This window comes from Enhydra lutris, unplaced genomic scaffold, assembly GCF_002288905.1.
Source record: "Enhydra lutris kenyoni isolate GAN:26980312 unplaced genomic scaffold, ASM228890v2 scaffoldscaffold6, whole genome shotgun sequence".
NCBI classification, from domain to species: domain Eukaryota; kingdom Metazoa; phylum Chordata; class Mammalia; order Carnivora; family Mustelidae; genus Enhydra; species Enhydra lutris.
In genome coordinates, this window is record NW_019154090.1 from 28,003,219 (window position 1) to 28,015,001 (window position 11,783).

At 40.9% G+C, this 11,783-nt stretch overlaps 1 protein-coding gene and 1 pseudogene across 1 annotated transcript; both read right to left on the reverse strand.

Moving 5' to 3' along the window:
• Positions 1-4,495: 4,495 nt before the first annotated feature.
• Positions 4,496-7,149, reverse strand: LOC111141733 (signal regulatory protein delta). Its single transcript, XM_022494523.1, has 2 exons — positions 6,817-7,149; positions 4,496-4,963 (listed from the first exon to the last, which is right to left on the reverse strand). The coding sequence occupies exons 1-2, from the start codon at positions 6,857-6,859 to the stop codon at positions 4,533-4,535; spliced, it is 474 nt and encodes a 157-aa protein (XP_022350231.1). The 5' UTR covers positions 6,860-7,149; the 3' UTR covers positions 4,496-4,532.
• Positions 7,150-9,172: 2,023 nt separating this feature from the next.
• On the reverse strand, positions 9,173-10,807 carry LOC111141732 (annotated as a pseudogene).
• Positions 10,808-11,783: the final 976 nt, after the last annotated feature.

An 11,783-nucleotide genomic window follows, 5' to 3' on the forward strand; every position in this document is an offset into this window, starting at 1 on the left:
GTGAGATCAGACACGGCCCTCTTCCCTGGGCCCTTATCTCCTACACTGTTCCTCAGACATCTTTTGCAAACCTCCAGTTTTATATTTTTAATTTCATGGAGTCATGCTTTCTTGGTTCTTTGTATGCTTTTTGCTTTTTAAAAAAATTTTATTTTAGATTTGGGCATTTGAAAAAAACATGTTTGCATCCTACCCCAGATTCATTTGTTGAACTCCCCAAAGATCGTGGTATTAGTAGGTGGGGATTTTAGGAGGTGTTCAGGTCATGAGAATGGATCCCTTATGAATGAGATGAATGCCTTATAAGAGAGACCCCAGAGAGCTCTGCAGACCCTTTTTAAAAATAAACATATAATGTATTATTTGTTTCAGGGGTACACAATTCACAGCACTCACCATAGCATATGTCCTCCCCCATGTCCACCCCCCAGCCACCCTATCCCTCTGACCCCCCTCCCCTCCAGCAACTCTCAGTTTGTTTCCTGAGATGAAGAGTCTCTTATGGTTTGTATCTCTCTATGGTTTCATCTTGTTTCATTTTCCCCTCCTTTCCTATGATCCTCTGTCTTGAGTCTCAAATTCCTCAGATCAGTGAGATTATAGAATTGTCTTTCTCTGATTTATTTCACTTACTTATAAGCATAATACTGTTTAGTTCCATCCACATCATGGCAAATTGTAAGATTTTGCATTTTTTGATGGCTGCATAGTATTCCATTGTATATATATCACATCTTCTTTATCCATTCATCTGTTGATGGACATCTAGCTTCTTTCCATAGTTTGGCTATGGTGGACACTGCTGCTATAAACATTGGGGTGCTTGTGCCCCTTCAGATCACTACATTTGTATCTTTAGGATAGATACCCAGTAGTGCAATTGCTGGGTGTTAGGGTAGCTCTATTTTCAACTTTTTGAGGAACCTCCATGCTGTTTTCCAGAGTGGCTGCACCACCTTGCATCCCCGCCAAGTAAGAGGGTTCCCCTTTCTCCACATCCTTGCCGATGTTTCTTGTTCCGTCTTGTTAGTTTTAGCCATTCTGACTGGTGTGAGGTGGTATCTCAAAGTGATTTGGATTTGAATCTCTCTGATGGTTACTGATGTTGAATATTTTTCATGTGTCTGTTGGCCATTTGTATGTCTTCTTTGGAGAAGTGTCTGCTCATGTTTTCTGCCCATTTCTTGACTGGAGTATTTGTTTTTTGGGTGTTGAGAGTTTGAGAAGTTCTTTATAGATCCTGGGTACCAGCCCTTTGTCTGTAGTGTCATTTGAAAATATCTTCTCCCATCCCATGGGTTGCTTTTTAGTTTTGTTGACCGTTTCCTAAAATTCAAGTTAGTTAACGTATGGTCTAGTATTGGTTTTACAAGTAGAATTTAGGGATTCATCAATTACATATCACACCAATGCTCATCCCAAGAAATGCCCTCCTTACTGCCCATTATCCATTTAACCCATCCTCCCACTCACCTCCCCTCCAGCAATCCTCAGTTTGTGCTCTATAACTAAGAGTCTCTTATGGTTTGCCTCTCTTTCTGTTTTTATCTTATTTTATTTTCCCTTCCCTTCCTGTGTTCATCTGTTTTTTTTTTCTTAAATTCCACATGAGTGAAGTAATATGATATTTGTCTTTCTCTGACTTATTTTGCTTAGCATAATACCCTCTAGGTATTACCTTTCCCATTCTATTGGTTGCCTTTTAGGTTTGTTGATTGTTTCCTTCACTGTGCAGGAGCTTTTTATCTTAATAATGTCCCAATAGTTCATTTTTGCTCTTGTTTTCCTTGCCTCCAGAGACGTGTCTAGTAAGAAGTTGCTGTAGCTGAGGTCAAAGAGGTGGCTAGCTTGTTTTCTCCCCTAGGATTTTGATGGTTTCCTGGCTTACATTTAGATCTTTCATCCATTTTGAATTTATTTTTGTGTATGGTGTAAGAAGGTGTTCTGGTTTCATTCTTCTGCATGTTGTTGTCCAGTTTTCCCTACACCATTTGTTGAAGATACGGTCTTTGTGTGTGTATTTTAATTTTTTAATTTAAATTCAATTAGCCAAGGTATCGTACATCATTAGTTTTTGATATAATGCTCAATTCGTATGTTTTTTTTTTTTTTTTTTTTTAGCTGTCTCAAATTCCTAAGAAGCTTGCATTTTCTTCGTAGGAGATCGCAATCTCTTATGCCCCCTGGTGCCATCTTTTGGAACTGCATAATATCTATAGCTCTGAGCCACTACAACAGAGATCTCTTTTTCAGCATTTTTTAAAATTCTTTTTTTTATTAGAGTACATCATTAGTCTTTGATGTAGTGTTCCATGATTCATTATTTGCACTTCTAACCTCTGCTGTTCTCACTAGTGCTCTGAATCATGAGACAGAAACCATCCCCTCAGGCAGTCCCCAGACAATCCAGATTGATGCACAGTCTGTTCTGTTTCTATCTTGAGGAGGGAGCAGGTATGAGAGGTTTCCTCCTAATTGTGCCAGTACACCAGGCTGGGGGTGACATATGAGTGTACAAAGCTCTGCGAACTTTCCTGCAGCTTTCACTGGAATCCCTGCCTGGTTTTCCATTGGGCTAGGTACCACTGCTTCTCAGTTGGTTTCTAGCATTCTTACAGAGGTATTTTGGTCCACAGATGGTTGTTATTTGGTTGTCTCCATGGAAGAAGGGTTGGGGACTTCTTAGTCTGTCATTTTACTGATGTCACTACTCTAAGTGATATGAAAACAATAATTTTCGCCAGTATCTGGGAGTAGACACATGGAAGTTCTCTCACTGTCATACCATCTGCATAGGACCATTCCAGTTATAAACCCCAAAGTTTGTGACAATTAGTTACAGTAACCATAGCAAACACACTTAGCTCAGTATTTTAAACCATATGTATATATGCCTTTTATTCATTATGTAGAAATGGTATAAATTTAATACATTTCTTACTCTTTGGTTTTTAACAGGTAAATGGAACTTATTCACAATATTTTCCCTCTAATTCATCTTCATGTACCTCCACACCCCCAACTCTAACTAGAGTCTTCTCATTAGGAGGACAAAGCCATAAACCCAAGGATTATGGGAATAAGAGATCTGAGTTCTATTATCCATTCTCTGTGTAACTTGAGGCAAACCCAATCTCTGGGTCTCAACTTCCTCATATGTTACCTGAAGAGTTGGACCGTGGGGTGGACACCATATTGTTTTTAGTCTGTTGAACATTTGTGTCATTGGGTTGGTGGATTCCCTACCAAGCACTTCCTCTCCCTTATAATAATGAGTAAGTGAAAGGCATAGGAAAGGCAATTTCAAATGACTCTCTGGGATTCATTTGTGGAGGCTGGGAATAAGAAGCTCTCTCTCCGTCCTAACTGCTAAGATGAGGTAATGAATGTCAACATTTCCTGTACTTACCTCTTCCATTATATGGATGAGGCCTATATGCAGCAAATGCCAGGTAGAGATGAATAGAGATGAGAGAATTTCAAAGAATAAGAGTCTTGGTGGCCCTGAGACCTTAGTCCTAAAACTCTGTGTTGGATGCTGTGAGGAACCTAGAATCCTCCTCAGCTACAGGATCCCATTATACTAATATTTTTCATTTTTATCCCTTGTAAGGAAAGGTTCTTCACTAATATATAGAGCATGCTGGAGAGAGCCCAGACCAACTTTTCCACTTTCTCCTAGTATCTGTCCCCCTAAATTACCTTGAGCCTCAGTTTCTTCATTCATATGATAAGGATAATCATTCTTATACTCAAATTGCTATGCCAGTAAATACAATAATATGGGAGAAGGAGATGCTTCGTGTACAGGAGATGCCCAACAAATAGTAGTATTGTAGTATCATGAATTTAATCATTTCTCAAGCTGGGTATTGCTCAGAATTCAGAAGTTATAACAAAATAGAAAAATTGAATAAGTAAGGCTTTAGGAACAGAAAAAAAGTGGTTGGAAATTGTACTTCAGTGCTCTGTGGATATGGGAACTTTATCACCTGGCATCCCTTAGGACAATGCTGACTTTAAGAAAACTGACTTGACAAGGAGATGTTTTCTCTCCTATTATTGGAGCTCCAGAAGTGGGGTGGGAACCAGGAACAATATGGCCGTGTAATGTTGTCAACCCACATTCTCTACATCTTTGCACTTCTCTACAGCAGATTTTTCCTCAGCTTGGTTCCCCTCATGGTCATTAGATGTTTCTCTGGAGCACCTGGGGCAAACTGATTGCCTGTTCCTAGCCAGCAGGAGAGAGAATTGCATTAGTTTCCCAGATTTTTCTGCAAGTCTGTCCTTTTCACTTATGGACACAAATTGGCTTAAGCCAGTCTCCTGTCTGAGTTAACCATGAGTAGGGAGTCATGAAGTGATCTGGTTTCATCTAGCTCTTGGGGGCTGGTTATTGAATATTGGAATGTCAACCAAAATATCCCTCATCATTCAATTGACCTTTCTGAGTTTGTTTCTCCTCCTGTAAATCACTTAGCTCACAGGTTGCTGAGAGATCAAATGTACAATGCATCTTCAATAATAGCCTAATCTAGTAATTCAGTGAGTAGAGGATTGGTTAACTGAAATGATAGCCCATAATAGGGGGTGGAGGAGACAAACTCACTAGTCACAAACACCTTGGTGCCCGGACCTGACTGGAACTCCGTGTTAGGTTTCCCCTCCTTGAACTTCACGCAGTAGTAAGTGCCGGCGTCTGCAAGAGAGATTTCACTGATGTGGATGGAAAAGTCTGTGTTGCCAACTTTGGTGGGGTGTCCAATTTCTTTTACTCTGGGAAAGAAACCTTCTTTGAAATTGTAGATTAATTCCCGGTTTGGCCCATTTCCCTTGAACCATAAGACGGGTCCTTTTGGGAATGAATCTGGTACACTGCAACTCAAGGTGATTGTCTCTCCAACTGATACAGTCTGTGTCATCTCAGCTTGTTGCACCTGGAATATCTCATGTGTGGTTCCTGCAAAGAAATGCAAAATCATTTCCCATTTCCCATGCTCTAGCCCAGGCGGGACTGAAGAACTTGGATCCAGATCGTGGGTGAGCCTCATTCATTACTTATTTTAATGATGTGTGTGAGTCAGTGCAGTGGACAAAATGTATCACCTCTCCCATTCCATGTCCCAGCCCCTAACCAGGGAAAGAAGAGAACAGGGAGGGAGAGGACTGGGATTATGCATTGATAGTGTTTATAGAGAGAGACTAGTCCCTCTCCCATCTAAATGCCAAAAATCACTCAACACATTTGGAGATGGGTCCAAGCGTCCTCTGCTGACCTCATAGCTATAGGGAGTTTGGGATTGACCTTCATCTCTTCTGAAGGGTAAGCAGCTAACTGAATTTGTGGAGATATTAGTGTTGAGAGGTGTGGAGAAAGGGCAAGTCAAGAGATAGCAAACCTAGAGAATGGGGAGCCATTTAGGACTACTGTGTTCATGTAGGCAGAGTGCGGCTCCTCTGCTTATCTGTCGGTGGGAGGGGGGAAGAGACAGTTTCCTCTTCTAAATAAAAGAGAATAGAACCTCAAGGGACCTTATCAATTTTGGAGGGCCCACAAACTGATCTCCAACACCCACTACCACCAACATCACTACCCCATATTAGTCAGGTCCTGGTAATCTCTCTCCTTTTCAGGCAAACCATCAAAAGCAAAGATGGGCTAAGGTGTGGGTTAGAGAAACAAGAAAATCTTGGCTGGTGAGGCTGGGAGAAAATGGAGGGTAAGCTGCCTATGCTCACAGTTTTTAGCTTGAGGGATCTTATGTAAATTTTCCGTGGCCCATTGGGTATGATGGAATGTGGCTGGACTTGAAGAGAACATCACAGAGGAAGACTAGTTTTCCCAGAAGAACAGATAGACACACTAATCTCACATATTGAATGTCATTAATCCACAGAGTGGCAAGAAGTAGCAAACACTGGTTGTCCTCAGAGAAGAGAACAACAGAGCTGGGGTTAGACTAGGGCAGGGCAGGTCAGGGAAAGATCAAGAGCCAGGAGAGTGACTGAACTCCTCCAGGACAGCTTTTCCAAACAAGATGTGGGGGTGGGTGATATCAATCCCCATCCTTCTGATGTCCTGGCTCTCTAGAATCCATAGTAGGAGACCACACTCACTCATTGATTTCCTGTGGGGAATGGGGTCCCTGAGTGCCCTGTGGTGGCCCTTCAGGGACCTGCCACCAGGCCTCAATCACGTTCCAGTTAGAAATGGCTGAGTGGATTTGGGCAGGTTTGTAGAGATTCTGCTTACCTGTGGATCCCTTCACTTTGGCTCAGGAAGTATTGGGCTTAGGGGGCAAACTCTAACCTGTGTTACAATTTAATCCTGAACCTATAAGATAAGATGTGGCTACAAGAGACAGTGAATGGAAATTGGGTCTCAGACATAGGTTAGAAGATACTCAATGGAGAGCTCTTATTCCAGAATTGTCCGCCAGACCTTAGAAAAGCCAGCAGGCCACATAGGTCTCAATATTCTCACTTTTTGGATCATAAAGTGCACACTTGTAGTTGTATTATATCTACTTGGTGCCTTTTTATGTGAGAGTTTCCCTTGCCATATGTCATCACTGGCTTGGTGGAGTTGGCCGTCAGGGCAGGGCATGGCCTGTCAACATGGCTTAATTTAGTAGTAGGCATGGGACCACAGAATGGTTAATTAATAGGGCCATCTGCAGAACCTAACTTATAGGGTGGTTTGTGATTGAAGGGGCACAGAATCTAGTGTGTAGTGATGATTTGGTACGTTTCAGATTTTAAAAAATTTATTTTTACAGACCAAGGGGATGGAGTTTGTCAAGCTGTACTCACCATTCACAGATACAACGGTTCCTGAACCAGATACATACGACATGTCAGGGTGCGCTATGGTTAGTTTCACACAGTAATAGGTGCCCACATCTTTGGGCGACACGTTACTGATGCGGATGGAATAGTCTGTCTGGTTGAACTCTGTGTTTTCCACTTGGGTTACTCGGGGGAATTTGCCTCCATTGAAATTGTAAATTAACTTTCGTTCTTGCCCATTCTCCCTGAACCACAAGACAGGCCCTGCTGGGGAACGAGCAGACACGTTGCAGCCCAGTGTCAAGATCTCTCCAGCTCTGACTGAAACTGAACTCTCAGGCTGGGTCACCTGGAATTCTTGATCCGAAGTTCCTGGAAAGAAAATTGGCTTCATTTCTCATGTTCTTTTTCTTGGCCCAGGATGTTCTGAGAGTCTGGTTCTAGGTCAAAGTGGGGACTCGTTACACACTCTTTTAGCAACATGTACTGGTGTGAAGGTATGAAAATTACAAACTGGGTTGTCATAGGGGGTGAGGGGAAGGGGACTCCATGGCCTGGAGCATAGTAGATACTGTATAAACAGGGGAACTTGCTGCATAACAAATTACTGCAAACTTAATAGTTTAAGAAAACACATATTATTTCATAGTTCTGTGGACCAGGAGTTCAGGCACAGCTCAGCTTAGCTGTCATACACAGAGGGAAGATGATGTGAAGACACAGGGGGAATGCTGTGTACAATCTGAGGATGGTCTGAGGCTACCAGAAGCTAGGAGAGAGGCCTGGAACATATTTCTCCTCATAGTTTATACCAGCTTCAGTTATAATTGCCAAGCTTGAAAGCAACCAAGATGACCTTCAGTAGGTGAATGGATATAGAAATTGTGGTACATTCAGACAGTGGAATATTATCCAGTGCTAAAAGAAATGAGCTAGTAAGCCCTGAAAAGATATGGAAGAAACTTAGTCTAAAGGAGACACCTGCATACTGCAGATATCATATTCCCAGAATATGATATTCTGGGAAAGGCAAGACTACGGATACCGGGAATATATCAGCTATTGCCAGTGTTAGGTGGAAAGAGATAAATAAGCAGAATACAGAGGATTTTTAGGGCAGTGAAGCTACTCTGTATAATGCTATAAAAGTGGATATCACTATACATTTGTCCAACCCCATAGACTATACAATACCAAGGGTAAAACAGAATGTGAATTATGGACTTTGGGTGTTAATGACATACTAGTGTAGGTTCATCATTTGTAATAAATGTACCACTCTGGTGGAGGATATTGGTAAGGGGAGAGACTGATGTGTGGGGACAGGGAGTGGTATGGGAAATCTTTGCACCTTCTGCTCCATTCTGGTGTGAACCTAAAACAGTTTTAAAATATGAAGTCTATTTATAAAAAAGTCATTTCCATATCAAAGGTCATCTAGATTTTCTTCTATGATATTTTGAAGGAATTTTATAGTTTTGTGTTTTACATTTGAGTTATTTTTATGAAAGTTGTTAGGTCTGTGTCTAGAATCAATTTTTTTTTTTTTGCACGTGGATGTCAGGATGTCCAATTGCTCCAGCAACTCTGTTGAAAAGACTCTGTTGCTCCTATCCCAAAGATCAGTTGGCTATATTTATGTGTGTGTATTTCTGGACTTTCTATTCTGTTGCATTGATCTGTGTGTCGATTCTTTCATCAATGCCACTGTTTCAATTACTGTAGCTTTCTAGTAAGTCTTGTTCTCTGACTTTGTTCTTCTCCAACATTGAGTTGGCTATTCTGGATCTTTAAATTCTCCATATGAACTTTAGAATCAGTTTGTCAATATCCATCAAATACTTTGTTCTTACATTGATTGGGATTGCATTTAATCCTTAGATGAAGTTGGGCAGAATGGGTATCCTGACAATATTGAGTCCTCCCATCCATGAATATGGGATGTATCTTTATTTGTTTAGTTCTTCTTTGATTTAAAACTGATTGCTTTAATCAGTTTTATAGCTTTCTTTATATAGATCTTACACATATAATAGGAGATTTATACCTATTTTTCTTTTTTGAGGGGTGATAATGTACTTGGTCACATGTGTATTTAGTATATAGAAACATAACTGATTTTTTAAAAGAAAAGTGTGGAATTTAATCTTTATTTACAGGACACTGCAAGATAGGAGATTCCACATAGAAATAAGAAACCCACTGAGAGGTGGAGCTTCATACAGTTTGTACAGTTTGGAACTGGTCAAGTAGACTTTTGTTGTAAAAAGTGCTACAATTAAAAAAAAAACACATTTGAAAAGAGTTCTTAGTAGAGAAACAGTAAGATAAACTTCTACCAGAGTACACAACAAACAACTTTCTGCCTAAGCTGTATAATCTAAAAGTTAAAGGTCCCAGGAGTGCCATCCTGAACCTGGAACGTATAGCCTTCAGAGGTAGTTTCTGGACAACGTTTTGATCTTCCTCTTCCCCTACAGAGAAATACTTCTCAATCAAGTTTAATGAAGCTTTGTGTACAGACTCATTTTCATGGTTTTGTAGAGCCTCGATTTTGTCCAAATCTTCACATTCTTCAATCATTATACTAAGTTTCTCAGTTTCACCTAGTTTCTCAGCAGCCTAAATGATGTTTGAAACAGCATCCAGAATAACCAGAATAATTTTGGTATCCTTTGCAGTTAAGAGGTTCATCAATGGTTCTATTTATGCCACAATGAACAAGGTATACAATCTGTTCAACTGTCCCACCACTTGTATAGTTGGTCACAGCCCAGACAGCTTCCTTTTGTGTCTTAAAGTCTGCCTTAGAGAAAACCCCAATGAAGAATGGGACTAACCCATGATTCACAACTTGCTGTATCTGGTCGTGGCAGCCAGCTGTGATGTTTGATGTTGTCCACGTGGCTTCCTTCTGAATATTAGTTTTGGGGTTCATTAGCAGGCTGGGAAAGATAGCAAGTGCTCCTGCATCTATTCAACCTGAGTCTGTTCATCTGTCCCAGTGACAATATTTCCTATGGCTCTTAGTGCAGAAGTCACAATGGGCAATTCAGTAGCTCCTAGAAGCTTCACAAGCTGGGGCACAATTCCTGTTTTCACAACCATTTCAGTCCATTCATTTGGACCATCAGTAAGGTAGGAAATGGCCCAGGTATCTGGCAAGACTTCTGGATCATCATGATGCAGGAGAATTAGGAAGGTAGGAAGGTAGAAAGTATCTGCTAAGGTAGATAGGTAAAGAACTAAGGTAGGAAGAATCTGCTCGACAGCATCTAACGGGGGTGCAGGATTCTTGTTGTGACAAAGGTTTGAAAGTGTCCAAGTAAGGTTACGTAAGTAGCCACATGCTAACGATGACATATCAGGAACCACAAGGAGAGCCAAAAGCGGATCAGCTGCACTGTACTTGATAACCAAGTCTCGAAAAACTGAACCGTCACCTTCAATGTTTCCTAGAGCCCATACAGCTTGTTCACTGATGTGGGCATGGGAAGATGCCAACAGAGAAATGAATGCTGGGCTAGCACCTCCATCTACCACAGCCTTGGTCTGTTCTGATGTCCCAGAAGCAACGTTAGTGAGAGCCCAAGCAGATTCAAACTGAATGGGACTACAGTCTGTTCTGCCCAAGAAGGACACAAATTTTGGAATCAAACCAGTCCAGATTATGTTGTCTATGGGGGTGCTGCTTTTCCTGAGAAGGCAGTTTCCTAGCAGTTTGAGTAGCCTGGAGCTGGCTTTCCAAATTGTTGCTATTTATGCCTTTGACAATGTCATCAACAGACCAATTTATAGTGCCCTGGTTGTTGCAGTTTTCCTGCAGTGGAGAGGTAGCATCATCGGGAAATGAGCTTATGTTTCTCCTTTTCAGCATCTGGTCATCCTTCTTAACTTTCCTCAGCTCCACATTAACTTCTATTTGACGCCACCTCATTTCTGTACTGTCTTTCCCCTTGTTCTTGAATCTGTTAAGGCGGGCAGTTGGTGAATTAGCATTCTCGTTGGTGGACATGGTTATGAGACAAAGGGAGAAAGCTACACAGCTGGCTCAGGCTTCTAGGGGAGGCGGTCCGGGATGCGCAGGCTGCGGGTCAGCTGCCCTCAAAACATCCACCATGGGTCACCCATAATTGATTTTTTAATGTTGATTTTGTATCCTTGCTGAACATGCTTATTAACCCAGAGGGTTTTTTTTTTTTTAAGTAGATTCTTTGGGATTTTCTATGTAGACAATCACATCTGCAAATAAGGGAAGTTCTTTTTCTTCCTTTTAAAGTTCCTTTCCTTCCCTTCCCTTCCCTTCCCTTCCCTTCCCTTCCCTTCCCTTCCCTTTCTCCTTCTGTCCCTTCCATTCCATTCCTTTCTTCCTGTCCCTCTCTCTCCTACAATTTCTAGTACTATGTTGAATAAGAGTTGTGAGTAGGGACATCCTGCCTCAGTCCTTACCTTACGAAAAAAAAAATCAGTTTTTCACCACTAAGTATAATGATAGCTACAGGGTTTTTTGTAAATGTTCTTCATCAAATTGAAGACGTTGCCTCCTATTTCTAGTTTGCTGTGAGTCTGCATCAGGAATGGGTGTTTGATTGTCAAATGGCTTTTCTGCATCACTTGATATGCTCATGCAATTTTTCTTCTTTAATTTGTTAATGTGATGGATTACAGTGATTGTTTTTCAAATGTTGAAACAGCTTTGCATGCCTGGAATAAACCCTTCTTAGTCATGGTATATAACTTTACACGTTTGAAATTCTATATGCCAAATTTTGCTCAGGATTCTTGCATTTAGACTCATGAGACATATTGGTCTGTAGTTTTTTTTTAAATGTACAATCTATCTGGTTTTGTTATCAAGGTAATAATGGCCTCATCAAATGAGCAGGGAAGCGTTTCTTCTATTTTCTGGAAAAGATTTTTATGAGCTTGGTATTCCCATTAAAATGTGTTTGCTAACATTCTCTAGTGGGTGTGTTACTCATATATTTTAC